The sequence below is a fragment of the Panulirus ornatus genome, chromosome 4, assembly GCF_036320965.1.
Source record: "Panulirus ornatus isolate Po-2019 chromosome 4, ASM3632096v1, whole genome shotgun sequence".
In the NCBI taxonomy this organism is placed as follows: Eukaryota; Metazoa; Arthropoda; class Malacostraca; order Decapoda; family Palinuridae; genus Panulirus; species Panulirus ornatus.
The window spans coordinates 74,088,598-74,105,262 of record NC_092227.1 but is presented as its reverse complement, the minus strand read 5'-3'; the positions used below and the strand labels follow the sequence as shown (position 1 = coordinate 74,105,262).

General features: G+C 40.1%; 1 protein-coding gene across 8 annotated transcripts in view; it reads right to left on the bottom strand.

The window, feature by feature from the left end:
* Positions 1-16,665, bottom strand: part of LOC139767451 (protein ST7 homolog) — a 136,314-nt gene that overhangs the window by 53,077 nt on the left and 66,572 nt on the right. For 3 of the 8 annotated variants that reach the window (XM_071696865.1, XM_071696889.1, XM_071696897.1), the window contains 3 exons: positions 8,081-8,163; positions 5,101-5,257; positions 1,718-1,888 (listed from right to left, as the gene is read on the bottom strand). In XM_071696865.1, the coding sequence (XP_071552966.1) occupies positions 1,718-1,888; positions 5,101-5,257; positions 8,081-8,163 (411 nt within the window). Of the gene's footprint in view, positions 1-1,717; positions 1,889-5,100; positions 5,258-8,080; positions 8,164-8,935; positions 9,245-9,370; positions 9,911-16,060; positions 16,350-16,665 lie in introns of those variants that run through there. The other 5 variants (XM_071696856.1, XM_071696906.1, XM_071696846.1 and 2 more) reach the window with 5 other exon arrangements.

Genomic DNA, 16,665 nt, shown 5'->3' with positions numbered 1-16,665 from the left:
TGTACATTTCCTATTCAGTAGCACTCCTTTCTTAATGATATCACCCATAAACCTCCCTTTTCTCTTTTGCTAACAACTTAACCTCCTCATACCCTTTTTCAAATGACATCTCACCTCACACAAGCCACACATTCACCTGCTTACAAGAGCACCTCTTCCCTTAATACTTTTCGTTCTTTTCCTACTCCCAAAGTATCATTTACTATCAACATAAGCCATTTTTCACCTAGTCTTTTATGATGTCTCCTCATAAAAGCATCATTTCAAACTAACTCATTTTCAAAACCCTCTTCTCATCATGTCATCCATTTTTGCTAATGGCCTACAAACTTCCACATTCACCTCTACTAAGAAGTGCTTAGACTTCCCATCATTTGCTACTACCAGTAGATCCACATACAACCGTCTCTCCTTTATATGCCTGTCAATTAGTATATAATGTAACAATACCCAATGACCCCCACCCCTACCCCATTCACTTATGTATACTTATGTATACACCTTTTATAAAACCAAGTATTTCTAATCTTAAATTCTTTTTCTACTCACTGCTTGACAAGCTGTCCACCGTTTTCATTTACATCAGGTATCCCTCCGCCCAAGTCAAACTGTACCATCAGCTGCCATGTTGTCCACTCTTTCATTTAAATCTCCCATCACTCACTCAACCCTTCCCTCACTTATGTCTGTCTGAAACTCACTTCCTTACACGCTCACATTCCCACACAACTTTTTTGCAATGAAAATGCTACCCCCTCCTTTGTTTTCACTTTCACACTAACCGCAGACTTTACTCTTCAAACATTCCCACACCATTCTTCTCCCTTCCCCTCGAGCTGAATTTCACTCAAACCCAAAACATAACATCCAGGTTCTCCTAAAACACATTAACTTTCCCTTTACTCATTCTAGATTGGCTTCTTCTGTTCCTACTTCTAGAAACTGGGATACATGAAGGGGAGGATTTCTAGCATCATGTTCATATCTCTTACGGCCATCTCTTATGACATGCACGAAATATGAGGGTAGTTTTCTTGCTTTCCTATCCTTGGGGATAGAAAACTTGTGATTTTAGATTAAAGACTCATGTAAGTTACATTTTGTCAAAAGTTAAGTGAAAGATAGAGACAAGATATGTGTTTGTCAAATGAGTTCCAGCATCCCACACATATAAAGGGTAGGGTGGGTGTGTGTGTGTATGTAATGCAGAGAGAGAGAGAGAGAGAGAGAGAGAGAGAGAGAGAGAGAGAGACACACACACACACACACACACTGGGCCACAGTAAGGAAACATGAAAGCCATTGCAATGCTGGTTACATCTATGTCAGTAATTCTTCATCATCCTGGCAATAGCACCTCCCTAGCCAATGAGTGCTCAGTGATGGGTGCCTATTATTGCCTAATAACTTTCATATCATACAGACAACATCATGTAAATAATTAATGAGAAAGTTCAAAAAAGAAATTTCTCAATAAGGTAACAAACAAATCAATACAATATCTTTACTGTTTTAGCTATCTATTTCTTTTTACCTAAAAAATCCTCTATTTACATACATCTGCCTTCCCATCCATCTACCCTAATGTCTCCCTTGTCCACTTCCATAGTAAATAATACACATCCAATAAGCTGTTTTCCTTATTCAATGTAAAAAAGAAATGTAGCTTTCTTTAAGAAAAGCACTGGTTTAAACTTATCATGTACAAAGATCTTACTTTCATATTCAGGCTTTCCAGCATCTGCTTCACATGTGAAGAAAGTCTGATGATCCTGTGCAGACAAGTTCATGTCATAATAGGTCAATGGCTCCTTCTTTGTCGACCAAGTTAGCCGTTGGTATTCTGATCCACGAAACAGGTTGAGAGGATTGCGCCAAACTTTACATTCTGAAAATAATTATACGATTCATCAAATTATATGATAATCCATTAAACTCAAAGTATGTTTAAGTTACTGCGCTCTTAACAGTTAAATCTAATTCTGCCTATCCTCTAGAATGCATCCAATCTGCATCAACCACTTTTACTACAGGAAATCTTAACTACAAAATCTATTCAAAGGGAAAGCCAAATCAAATATGACAATACAGTAATGTTGACAGTTACAACTGTTAGGTACATTCTGCAGTTCCTGTAAAACTGCATATCAACTCTTGCAGGAAACACAGCAATCATATCAAATGGTAAAAAAACTGATAACACTACAGTACTCTGAATTATAAATGATTCAAACTAGCACAGTGTTCCACAGAACACTGTTTATCACCTGCAGAGAACAGTCCCTGGAAGTGAAATGAGAAATGGACAAAAATAGTCTACAAAAAAAAAATCTGTACTAAGTTCCACAGCCAAAGGTGTAACTTTCTTCAAATTATGACTAATGCTAAGTGCCAGGCTAAATCTTATAAGGGGCTTAACTCAAATAATATGCAAGCCTAAGAAAAGGTTTTCAAGCCAAAGAAATATTTACATGCTGGGATACAATATAAAGTTCCATAAGTATCTGAAAGGGTAGTGAGTGGTGGGATGAAGAAGTAAGATTGCTAGTGAAAGAGAAAAGTGAGGCATTTGGACAATATCTGCAGGGAAGTAGTGCAAATGATTGGGAGATGTATGAAAGAAAGTGGCAAGCTTAGGTTAGGTTAGGTCAAAGAAAGGTGCAAGAGGTGATAAGAGGGCAAATGAGAGTTGGGGTGAGAGAATCATTAAATTCTAGAGAATAAAAAGATGTTTTGGAAGGAAGCAAATAATGTGTGTAAGACAAGAGAAATGAGAACATCAGTGAAGGGAGCAAGTGGGAATGTGATAACAGATAGTGATGGAGTGAGTATTTTGAAGGTATGTTGAATGTGTTTGATGATAAAAGTGGTAGATATAGGGTGTTTTGGTCTGGGTGGTGTATGTAGAGGAGGGTCATGAAGAATGATTGGGTGAAGAGAGAAGAGGTAGTGAAAGCTTTGTGGAATATGAAATCTGGCAAGGCGGCAGGTTTAGATGGTATTGCAGTGGAATGTATTAAAAAAAGATGATGACTGTGTTGTTGATTGGTTGATAAGGATATTCAATGTATGTATGGACCATAGTGAAGTGCCTGAGTATTGGAGGAATGCATGTACAGCGGCAGTGTACAAAGGTAAAGGGGATAAAGAGGAGTGTTCAAATTACAAGGGCACAAGTTTGTTGAGTATTCCTGGGCAATTATATGGGAGGGTATTGATTGAGAGGGTGAAGGCATGTACAGAGCATCAAACTGGGAAGAGCAGTGTGGTTTCAGAAGTGGTAGAGGATGTGTGGATTAGGTGTTTGCTTTGAAGAATGTATGTGAGAAATATTTAGAAAAACAAATGGATTTGTGTGTAGCATTTATGGATCTGGAGAGGGTATATGATGGGGTTGATATAGATGCTGCTTGGAAGGTTTTAGAGAATATAGTGAGAAAGGTAAGTTGCTAGAAACAGTGAAAAGGTTTAACAAAGAATGTAAGGCATGTGTATGGGAAGGAAGAGAGGAGAGTGCTTGGTTCCCAGTGATTGTTGGTCTGTAGCATGGGTGTGTGATGTCCCCATGGGTGCTAAATTTGTTTATGGTTGAGGTGGTTACAGAGGTAAATGCAAGAGTTTTGGAGAGAGCTCTAAAGGCTGATTCATGTGAGAAACTGCAGAGGTTGGTGATGTAGTCTGGAAAAGTGTGTGAAAGGAGAAAGTTGAGAGTAAATGTGAATAAGAGCAAGGTTATTAGGTTCAGTAGGGTTGGAGGACAAGTTAATTGGAACGTAAGTTTGAAGAGAGAAAAACTGGAGGAAGCGAGGTGTTTTAGATATCTGGGAGTGAACTTTGCAGTGGATGGAACCATGGAAGTGGAAGTGAGTCACAGGGTGGAGGAGGGGGCAAGGGTTCTGTGAGCAATGAAGAATGCGTGGAAGGAGAGAACGTTATTTCAGAGAGCAAAAATGAGCATGTTTGAAAGAATAGTAGTTCCAAGAATGTTATATGGTTGAGAGGCATGGGCTATAGATAGGGCTGTACAGAGGAAGGTGGATGTGTTGGAAATAAGATGTTTGAGGACAATATGTGGTGTGAGGTGGTTTGATTAAGTAACGAAAGGGGAAGAGAGATGTGTGGAAATAGAAGAGTATGGTTGAAAGAGCAGAAGAGGGTGTGTTGAAATGGTCTGGACATGTGGAGGGTATGAAAGAGGAGAGATTGACAAACAGGACATATGTGTCAGAGGTGAAGGGAACAAAGAGAAGCAGGAGACCAAATTGGAGGTGGAAGGATGGAGTGAAAAGGAATTTGAGCAATCAGAGTCTGAACAAACAGGAGAGTGAGAGGCATGCAAGTAATAGAGTGAATTGGAATGATGTGGTATACCAGGGTAGACATGCTGTCAATGGACTGAACCAGGGAATGTGAAGCGTCTGGGGTAAACCATGGAAAGAAAGGTCTGTGGGGCCTGGATGTGGATAGGGAGCTGTGGTTTCAGTGCATTACACATGACAGTTAGAGACTAGGTGTGAACAAATGTTGCCTTTTCATCTGCATTCCTAGTGCTACCTCAATGCAGCAGGGGAGTGCGATGCTGTTTTCCTGTGGTGCGGGTAGCGACAGGCATGGGTGAAGGCAAGCATGTATGAAAATGTACATGTGTATGTATGTAATGTCTGCATATGTGTATGTATGTGTTGATATGTATATGCATGCACATGTGAGTATGTGGGCACTTATGTACATACATATATGTGTGTATATGAGTGGATGGGCCATTATATATAATAAATAAGTAAATAAAAGTATCTGAAATGGAGCTTTGATGCTAGGAACATGGTTAAGTTGTTGATTAAGGTATGGCTCCCAGGGGAAAAAAGCATTATGATGTACAAAGCAATCCATCAGTGTTTACCATGGCAGAGCAAAAACTACTTTAAGGATGCACATTACTGATATATTTTCAATACACAACTGCCTTACAATGGTGATGGTGATGTAAAAAATCAATTCCTTGTGTTTGCTATGCTGTGTAAGCAACACAAAATTGAGGATATGCTGTGATGTTGTTGACAACCAAATCACAAGGTATGTCTGTGCAAAAAAGAAAATTACCTGGCACACTCTGTTGATTATTGTTGTTGTTAGAGTTAGTAGTGGTACTCTCTGCACTGTTGTTCTCTCCCCCACCAATCCATGGACTAAGATGGTTGAGGGAAACTTGTTCAATAAATGATGTGCCATATTTTCGAAAATACCACCATTCAAATATCTGAAAAAAATATGTTTTTTAGTTACAATTCTGCCGAATTAAGGAAATCCTTACTTTCAACTTGGGGCCTATATATACTTCTAAAAATAAAATTTCCTAGCATAAGAATTAAGGGCATTATACATTCTGGTACAATAAAACTTGAAATATATTCACTTACAACAGTACAAGAATTAAAGGCATTCATACATTCTGGTTTCATCTGTAATTTTCCCTAAAATTACCATTTTTTCATGTACATGGTAATTAATGCAAAAAATACAATTTGTACACAATTATCTTTTACACTAAACAATACTGAAACTTTTAATCTGGCATTGTAGAGCATATATAAAGCACATTTAAAGAATTACAGTACTTCGGTGGGTATCCAAGGTGAACAATTGTGGATTTCCACCAAATTACTATTCATACGTCCCCATTTAACTGATTACACACACACACACACACAATCAACTGGACAATAACGACAGTAAAAAGTTCTTCATGAGGAACAGTATCAGTTACCAGATGCTACGATCAGATGATGAGAAAGATGGTGGTCGAGGTTGGATGGTTGGAGTGGTCTAAGCAAGATGATGAATGTCAGCAGCTTACAAAATTTGAAGTTTTCTGGATGGTATAAAATGTAATAGACATGGGGGCCTCAAGAGTTTAAAACTTTTTCCCTAATGTAAAAATAGGTAATTACAAATAGGTCATCACATACACACAAACTACTCACAGTGTGGTGGTTAGAATCACTAACCATATGTCATCGAAGTCCAGCCTGTGGTCAGACCAGCAGGGGTTAGAATCCCAAGCATGGCAGCAAGCCTAAACCCAACCCAGGCATTTATCCTCCTCTCAGGGCTAGTCGATAAACTAGTACCTGGCTTAGGCTGGTATACTTAACAAACTTATGCCTCTGTTGTTTGAACATTCATCTTTATCCCCTTTGTCTTTCTTTATAAAATGGCACTATAAACGCATTCCTTCAATCCTCAGGCACTTCACCATGATCCGTACATACATTGAACATCCTTACCAACCAATCAAGAATATAGTCACCACCCCCACCTTCTTATTAAATTCAAATGCAATACCATCTAATCCCACTGCCTTCCCAGATTTCACCACCCTTCTCTTTTTACCAAACCATGTTTTTATGTCAGTGTATACCACTCCGACACCCAAACACCCTACATCTGCCACTCTATCATCAAACACATTTGACAATCCTTCAAAATACTCACTCCATCACTACCTGTTATCACTTCCCCTTTTGCTCCCTTCACTGATGTCCACATTTGATCTTTCTTTCACACATCAACTCCTTCCAAAACAAGGTCATCTTCTTCCTAAAATTTAATGATACTCTCTCACCCCAACTCTCATTTGTCCTTTATTTTCAACCCCTACTACAGAAAAGGGTGGATGTGTTGGAAATGAAATGTTTGAGGACAATATGCAGTGTGAGGTGGTTTGATCGAGTGAGTAATGAAAGGGTAAGAGAGATGTGTGGTAATAAAAAGAGTGTGGTTGAGAGAGCAGAAGAGGGTGTGTTGAAATAGTTGGACACATGGAGAGAATGAGTGAAGAAAGATTGACAAAGAGGATGTATGTGCCAGAGGTGGAAGGAAGAAGCAGGAGACCAAATTGGAGGTGGAAGGATGGAGTGAAAAAGATTTTGAGCGATCAGGGCCTAAACATACAAGCCCCAACTCTCAAAATCTTTGTCACTCCATCCTTCCACCTCCAATTTTGTCTCCCACTTCTCCTTCTTCCCTCCACCTCTGACACATATATCCTCTCTGTCAACCTTTCCTCACTCATTCTCTCCATATGTCCAAACCATTTCAACATGCCCTCTTCTGCTCTCTCAACCACACTCTTTTTATTTCCACACATCTCTCTCACCCTTTCATTGCTTACTCTATCAAACCACCTGACACCACATATTGTCCTCAAATACATACAACCTCCTCTGTACAATCCTATCTATAGCCCATGGCTTGCAACCATATAACGTGAGAAATGGCAATCAAGTACGGAATTAATAAAACTGAATCAATTAAATGGAAAAGGCCATGGTGTCAGGTTTATGGTGCTTTAGGCACCATAGATCAGACATGGAATTGGATAGTCCCATGGGCATTGAAGTGAGTCATTGGGTAAAAGAAAGCTGAGATCCAGGGCAAATTAAGGAGTTCAGTATAAGAAGGGAAATGTCAGTGTCCTATTGGGCAAAGACAGGCATGTTTGAAGATATGTAAACAGTCCTGAAAATGTTGTGGGCATGTCTAAAGGTGCAGCAGTCCTACAGTTGTGTGAATGTGTTAGGCCATGAATGCAAAAGAAAAGATAAGGTGGACATTCTGGAAACAAAATGTTTGAGGACAATATGAGGTGTGACATTAACTGATCATGTAAGACATGATGAGAGAAGAGAGACTCACAAACATATGTGTTGTAAAAATGGTGAGCATGGGAAAGAGAATCTAAGGAGACAAAACCATTAAGTAATACAGATAAGGGCATCTGGGCCAGAACCTCTAGGAACAAGAAAGGTATTTTCTTGTTAGAAAAACTAGAGTGATATGGTATAGAGGGAGCATCATGTTAATGGGTTAAATTAGGACTCATGAGCAATCACAGTAAACCAGAGAAGTCTCTGGAGCTTAAAGGCATAAATATTTGCTCATATGTTTGGAGATGTAATTGTCAAATAATATTCAAAATGGCAGGAAGTAAGCAGAAAAAGAATTCATTCATAAGGAACGAACTAAAAGAAAAAACTTTAGTACCAAAAACTGATGGAACAAAACTAAATTAGGTACTCACCAAAATAAGTCCAGATATAAGTGAGGAAGTCCCTGTGAGGGCAACGTAGAACTTCGGAGTAAGAGTTGACAGAAACACTGTGGCTGGGAATACAAGAAATAGGTAATGACAAAAAACAGTCTAAAAATTCCCAATGCTGCACACTGATCATGAAAAATTTAGCGGGATAATATGCAGCTGTTTACATTAAAAATATACTCTGCAAACAATTTATGGCATCTGTTTTCCTAAAAGGAAAAGAAGATAATAACCAATTGTAAAAAAAAGTGTACAAGATTTATGACATCTACTTTCTTCATAAGAAGTACTAAATGTACACAAAATCATCACTTTAAAACTAGAATAGGTCACAAAGCACAAAGAAGTTAATTACACTTAAACCTCAAATAATCTGATCAAGGAGCTGACTTGACCACCAAAGGTACCAAAACTTTAATCTATATACCAGTAAATTCTTAATCTGATCCTCATGGAGCTCCAAGTAGCTCAGTTTTAGATAATGGAACAAACTTCAAATAAGCTGACTAAAGAGCTGATTTGATCACCAAAGGCACTAAAACTTTAATGTATATCTGTATACCTGTATATTCTCAATCTGACCATTTTTCTTTTGGCTGCTACATAACTCAGTTTTCATTCTCTGACTCTGTTATCTAACTATATCAACTTAACCAGTAATTACTGTATTCATTCCTAAACTTTTACAAAATAATAACTCATAATCAACAGTGTTTCATATTAGACCCTATATTCTTTGTACAAAAAGAAAGAAAATAAAAGGATATAATGCATCTATGCAAACAACACATTAAAATCTAAGAATCAAAGTGGCTGTAAAAGAACCTGATGTTGTACCTGTCACAAGTGTGAAGCATGACATGAACAGACCGAAGAGGACCAGCAGAAGACACAGCATCACATATATCATAACCGTCACCACATCATGTGTATGAGGGACATCCCCACTTGTCCCTGAGTCTTTATCCTTCCACCAATTTCTATTTTTCCACCCATAAAAGCCATTATCCTTAGCCCAAATGCCAGCATTCCAACCATTTGCCGTAACTATATCCTCAACCTCCGGCACAAGTTTACGTTGTACGAGAACCGTTGGTGGAGGAATACTCCGCTGACGCAAGATTCGAGCTGGATGGATTCCCATGACTGAATTTTTGGGAATGGTGAGATCATTCCAATTAAAGTCATCTTATAAGTTGTATATACATTATATATTTTCATTCATAAATACCCTAGGACCAATTTTCAAGAAAGAATTCCATTTATACCTACAACTTTTGTTCCTAAAGGCTCCTGCAGTCCAAGGTGGTGCTACTTCCAACAGCAAAGAAATGTAGACTCCTTTGGAATGAAATTCTTTTTGACAAGATTGTACTCTCAATGACAGCCTCACTAAAGGTGACTTTTTACACACATTGTAACCTAAGGCAGGTGGAGTACATTAACAACTATACAATATTTATCTCTCTCTCTGTCTGCCTCAAGCTCTTGTGCCATCAGGTTGTATACAGAGAATTGTGACTTTATTTATTAAACAATTTTGCAATCTTTACAATTCAAAATGGCATCAAGTGTTAGAGGAGTTAAAAGAAAGCATGTGAACTGTATACTGTATTACAATATATTGTATCTAAATAAGGCCTATAAGTTACATATGATTCAACAGACTTTTGGCATTAACAGTCACCCCTTCCCCCAATTAAATTGAGGGTCTAGTTTTTTTATGCATATTTGCCATTTCCTGTATTAGCAAGGTAGTGTCGAGAACAGATGACTGAGCCTTAAAGGGAAAATCATCACTTGGCCCCCTTCTCTGTTCCTTCTTTTGGAAAAGTAAAACAGCAAGGGAGAATTTCCAAGGAGGCCCAACTTCCATCCCAAACAGTTGCCTTCCACAACATGGAGGGAATACACATGGAAAGTATTCTTTCTTCCCTATCCCAGGGATATATATATATATATATATATATATATATATATATATATTTTTTTTTTTTTTTTTTTTTTATACTTTGTCGCTGTCTCCCGCGTTTGCGAGGTAGCGCAAGGAAACAGACGAAAGAAATGGCCCAACCCCCCCCATACACATGTATATACATACATCCACACACGCAAATATACATACCTACACAGCTTTCCATGGTTTACCCCAGACGCTTCACATGCCTTGATTCAATCCACTGACAGCACGTCAACCCCGGTATACCACATCGCTCCAATTCACTCTATTCCTTGCCCTCCTTTCACCCTCCTGCATGTTCAGGCCCCGATCACACAAAATCTTTTTCACTCCATCTTTCCACCTCCAATTTGGTCTCCCTCTTCTCCTCGTTCCCTCCACCTCCGACACATATATCCTCTTGGTCAATCTTTCCTCACTCATTCTCTCCATGTGCCCAAACCACTTCAAAACACCCTCTTCTGCTCTCTCAACCACGCTCTTTTTATTTCCACACATCTCTCTTACCCTTACGTTACTCACTCGATCAAACCACCTCACACCACACATTGTCCTCAAACATCTCATTTCCAGCACATCCATCCTCCTGCGCACAACTCTATCCATAGCCCACGCCTTGCAACCATACAACATTGTTGGAACCACTATTCCTTCAAACATACCCATTTTTGCTTTCCGAGATAATGTTCTTGACTTCCACACATTCTTCAAGGCCCCCAGAATTTTCGCCCCCTCCCCCACCCTATGATCCACTTCCGCTTCCATGGTTCCATCCGCTGCCAGATCCACTCCCAGATATCTAAAACACTTCACTTCCTCCAGTTTTTCTCCATTCAAACTCACCTCCCAATTGACTTGACCCTCAACCCTACTGTACCTAATAACCTTGCTCTTATTCACATTTACTCTTAACTTTCTTCTTCCACACACTTTACCAAACTCAGTCACCAGCTTCTGCAGTTCCTCACATGAATCAGCCACCAGCGCTGTATCATCAGCGAACAACAACTGACTCACTTCCCAAGCTCTCTCATCCCCAACAGACTTTATACTTGCCCCTCTTTCCAAAACTCTTGCATTTACCTCCCTAACAACCCCATCCATAAACAAATTAAACAACCATGGAGACATCACACACCCCTGCCGCAAACCTACATTCACTGAGAACCAATCACTTTCCTCTCTTCCTACACGTACACATGCCTTACATCCTCGATAAAAACTTTTCACTGCTTCTAACAACTTTCCTCCCACACCATATATTCTTAATACCTTCCACAGAGCATCTCTATCAACTCTATCATATGCCTTCTCCAGATCCATAAATGCTACATACAAATACATTTGCTTTTCTAAGTATTTCTCACATACATTCTTCAAAGCAAACACCTGATCCACACATCCTCTACCACTTCTGAAACCACACTGCTCTTCCCCAATCTGATGCTCTGTACATGCCTTCACCCTCTCAATCAATACCCTCCCATATAATTTACCAGGAATACTCAACAAACTTATACCTCTGTAATTTGAGCACTCACTCTTATCCCCTTTGCCTTTGTACAATGGCACTATGCACGCATTCCGCCAATCCTCAGGCACCTCACCATGAGTCATACATACATTAAATAACCTTACCAACCAGTCAACAATACAGTCACCCCCTTTTTTAATAAATTCCACTGCAATACCATCCAAACCTGCTGCCTTGCCGGCTTTCATCTTCCGCAAAGCTTTCACTACCTCTTCTCTGTTTACCAAATCATTTTCCCTAACCCTCTCACTTTGCACACCACCTCGACCAAAACACCCTATATCTGCCACTCTATCATCAAACACATTCAGCAAACCTTCAAAATACTCACTCCATCTCCTTCTCACATCACCACTACTTGTTATCACCTCCCCATTTGCGCCCTTCACTGAAGTTCCCATTGCTCCCTTGTCTTACGCACTTTATTTACCTCCTTCCAGAACATCTTTTTATTCTCCCTAAAATTTAATGATACTCTCTCACCCCAACTCTCATTTGCCCTTTTTTTCACCTCTTGCACCTTTCTCTTGACCTCCTGTCTCTTTCTTTTATACATCTCCCACTCAATTGCATTTTTTCCCTGCAAAAATCGTCCAAATGCCTCTCTCTTCTCTTTCACTAATACTCTTACTTCTTCATCCCACCACTCACTACCCTTTCTAATCAACCCACCTCCCACTCTTCTCATGCCACAAGCATCTTTTGCGCAATCCATCACTGATTCCCTAAATACATCCCATTCCTCCCCCACTCCCCTTGCTTCCATTGTTCTCACCTTTTTCCATTCTGTACTCAGTCTCTCCTGGTACTTCCTCACACAGGTCTCCTTCTCAAGCTCACTTACTCTCACCACCCTCTTCACCCCAACATTCACTCTTCTTTTCTGAAAACCCATACAGATCTTCACCTTAGCCTCCACAAGATAATGATCAGACATCCCTCCAGTTGCACCTCTCAGCACATTAACATCCAAAAGTCTCTCTTTCGCACGCCTGTCAATTAACACGTAATCCAATAACGCTCTCTGGCCATCTCTCCTACTTACATAAGTATACTTATGTATATCTCGCTTTTTAAACCAGGTATTCCCAATCATCAGTCCTTTTTCAGCACATAAATCTACAAGCTCTTCACCATTTCCATTTACAACACTGAACACCCCATGTATACCAATTATTCCCTCAACTGCCACATTACTCACCTTTGCATTCAAATCACCCATCACTATAACCCGGTCTCGTGCATCAAAACCACTAACACACTCATTCAGCTGCTCCCAAAACACTTGCCTCTCTTGATCTTTCTTCTCATGCCCAGGTGCATATGCACCAATAATCACCCACCTCTCTCCATCAACTTTCAGTTTTACCCATATTAATCGAGAATTTACTTTCTTACACTCTATCACATACTCCCACAACTCCTGTTTCAGGAGTATATATATATTTATTTTTTGCTTTGTCGCTGTCTCCCGCGTTTGCGAGGTAGCGCAAGGAAACAGACGAAAGAAATGGCCCAACCCACCCCCATACACATGTGTATACATACGTCCACACACGCAAATATACATATCTACACAGCTTTCCATGGTTTACCCCCGACGCTTCACATGTCCTGATTCAATCCACTGACAGCACGTCAACCCCAGTATACCACATCGATCCAGTTCACTCTATTCCTTGCCCTCCTTTCACCCTCCTGCATGTTCAGGCCCCAATCACACAAAATCTTTTTCACTCCATCTTTCCATCTCCAATTTGGTCTCCCACTTCTCCTCGTTCCCTCCACCTCCGACACATATATCCTCTTGGTCAATCTTTCCTCACTCATTCTCTCCATGTGCCCAAACCATTTCAAAACACCCTCTTCTGCTCTCTCAACCACGCTCTTTTTATTTCCACACATCTCTCTTACCCTTACGTTACTTACTCGATCAAACCACCTCACACCACACATTGTCCTCAAACATCTCATTTCCAGCACATCCATCCTCCTGCGCACAACTCTATCCATAGCCCACGCATCGCAACCATACAACATTGTTGGAACCACTATTCCTTCAATCATACCCATTTTTGCTTTATGAGATAATGTTCTCGACTTCCACACATTCTTCAAGGCTCCCAGGATTTTCGCCCCCTCCCCCACCCTATGATCCACTTCCGTTTCCATGGTTCCATCCGCTGCCAGATCCACTCCCAGATATCTAAAACAATTTACTTCCTCCAGTTTTTCTCCATTCAAACTTACCTCCCAATTGACTTGACCCTCAACCCTACTGTACCTAATTACCTTGCTCTTATTCACATTTACTCTTATATATTTATCTATTTATTTTGCTTTGTCGCTGTCTCCCGCGTTAGCGAGGTAGCACAAGGAAACAGACGAAAGAATGGCCCAACCCACCCACATACACATGTATATACATACACGTCCACACACGCAAATATACATACCTCTACATCTCAACGTATACATATATATACACACACAGACATATACATATATACGCATGTACATAATTCATGGACTATGGACCAACTGCTGCAACCAGGATTTGAATCTGTGTTCAACCTTGGGTGGCCCATGAATAATGTATCACATTCAGGAACACTAACCATTACCCCCCCCCCCTCCTCCTCCCAACCAATCTGATCACATTTCCTCTTTTCACCAAATATTTGCCATGAATCACTCTATTTGCATACCTCCCCTATACATCCCACATTTGTCATGCTACTATCAAACACATTACATTAAACAATCTTAGAGCACTCACTCCAACTCCTCTTCACCTCATCTCTGCCTGCTACCACTTCCCCATTTGTTGTTTCCATTTTTCTTTCATTTTCTTTACACTATCAACTTCCTTTCAAAACATTTTTTTTTTACTTCCTGAAGTTTGCTGATACTTTTTCAGCCCCTGCACCTTCCTCTTGACCTTCTGCTGCTTTTCTTAGTACATCTCCTTATCACTCTCACTACTTTTATCACATCTTTCTCTTGCAACTTAAAACATCATCCCACCACTCAATATCCTTTCTCACATGCCCAACTCCCACTTTCCATATGCCACAAACATGCCAGCACTGCTTCCCTAAATACCTCCCATTCCTTATCCATTCCCTTTACTTCATTTACTCTTTCTTAATATTCTATACTCATCTCTCCTGGTATCTCTTCAAACAAACCTCTTTTCCAAGCTCACTTACTTTCATCACCCTCTTCTCACCAATATCATTTTTTCTTCCAAAATTCCTACAAATCTTCATCCTCATCTCCACCAGGTAATAATCAAATATCAAACCAGCTGCCCCTCTCAACACATTATCTAAGGTCTGTACTACCTTTCCTACTCTAGGAATACTTATATCTGTCCCCTCTTCTTAAATCAGGTATTCCTGACCACATGCTCATTTACAGCATACAACTCTTGTTACAAAAAGTTTAAATTCTCCATTCATTTCAGTGTAAACCCCACTTCCTAGTTATACCTTCAACTATCACATAATCCACTTTTATATTCAAATCCCCATCACTGATACTCAATTTCTCTCTTCAAAACTGCTGACACATTCACTTAGCTCCGCCCAAAACACTTGCCTCTCTTCATCTGTTCTCTTATGGTCAGATGCATAAGCACTCAATCACCCAACTCTCGTAATCCACTTTCATTTTCACCCACACTCACACGCTTTCAAACAATCTCAAAACTCCCTCTTGAGTTGAAATGCTACTCCTTCCTTAGCTCTCACCCTCACATTAACCCCTTAATTTACACCTACGAAATTCCCAAATCATTCCTCCCATCTACCGTGACTTCTGTTTCAAGAGCTAAAACATTCACTTTACTTTTCTATATCATAAATCCGAACATAATCTTTCATACTTTTTCGCCGTTTCCCCAGTAACACTTCGTCCCCTCATCTTTATAATAATGCATTTAGGAACCTTAAATTCAGGCAGAAGTACATTAACTGTAACAATACTAACTGCCTTTTATCAGCAATGCTACAATTCCCTGCAGAGGGTGATGAAACCACTGTCACTGTGCCACACCTGACCACTGCAATTATCACATTAACTGATGCAACCTCGTTCTGAGGAATAGCGGTCATTAGCCTGGTAGTCCAAGCCATCAACAAATTCGTGATCCCATGAGAAATGCCGACAAGCTTAGCTGCCACATCCATAACGGGGCCGACCTCAAACCCTGTATTACTCCCAACTGAGGCCATTAGTATTTACTGTAACCGCCTTCATTCCCAACATGACCACCCATAGGGTAGCCCGGCCAGGCCGCAAAGCAAATCAATTCTGCTGCAATCGTCACTTCAGTCAGTCAAGCGGTCCTGGCCAGACATAAAACCTCACAATAATCATCACCCCCTCCCCCACCCATCCATGTTTCTTTTTTTTTATACATTAGGTAAGGTTACAAAATGAATATAACCTCACTAGACCTAACCTTGCCTTAATCGATACATTGGGGGAGAAGGGGTGGCAAATCTTCAGCCGATCCTTTCACTAATTTGTCTCGATGATGTCTCCAGTCATCATAAATGACTCAAAGAGCCCCTGAGGTTTCTTCACAGATAGGAGTAATCTTCCAGCGGATTCCTGATTCTCCACCTTCTTTGTAAGTCTCTCTGGTGACTCATCCCCTCCTGCAGGAGCGCCGTGATAATTATCACGCCATTTCTCCACCACCAACACCGTGGGACCTCTCCCTCTCTCTTCACACCTGCTCTTCATGCGCCCACAATAAGCTCTTTCATACTCCTCTGTCTTATACAACAAATCATTATAGTATTGCCCGTGTTTCTGTGCCCCTCTGCCTTCACAAATCAGACGAGATCAAAATTTGGCAAGCCCACAAAAAATTAAATTTCGGGTAGAGCGTACCTGAACCACTGAATGCCTAAACTGCAATATTTTAAATCGTTCTGTTTACAATATTCAGAGTTCTATGTCATTACTTCATAATTCATTATACTCATAAGTTATTTATTATGTAAAGAATAAAGCGGAACACATGAGCGGGAAGGTGGGCAGACGAAGCAATAAGTACGA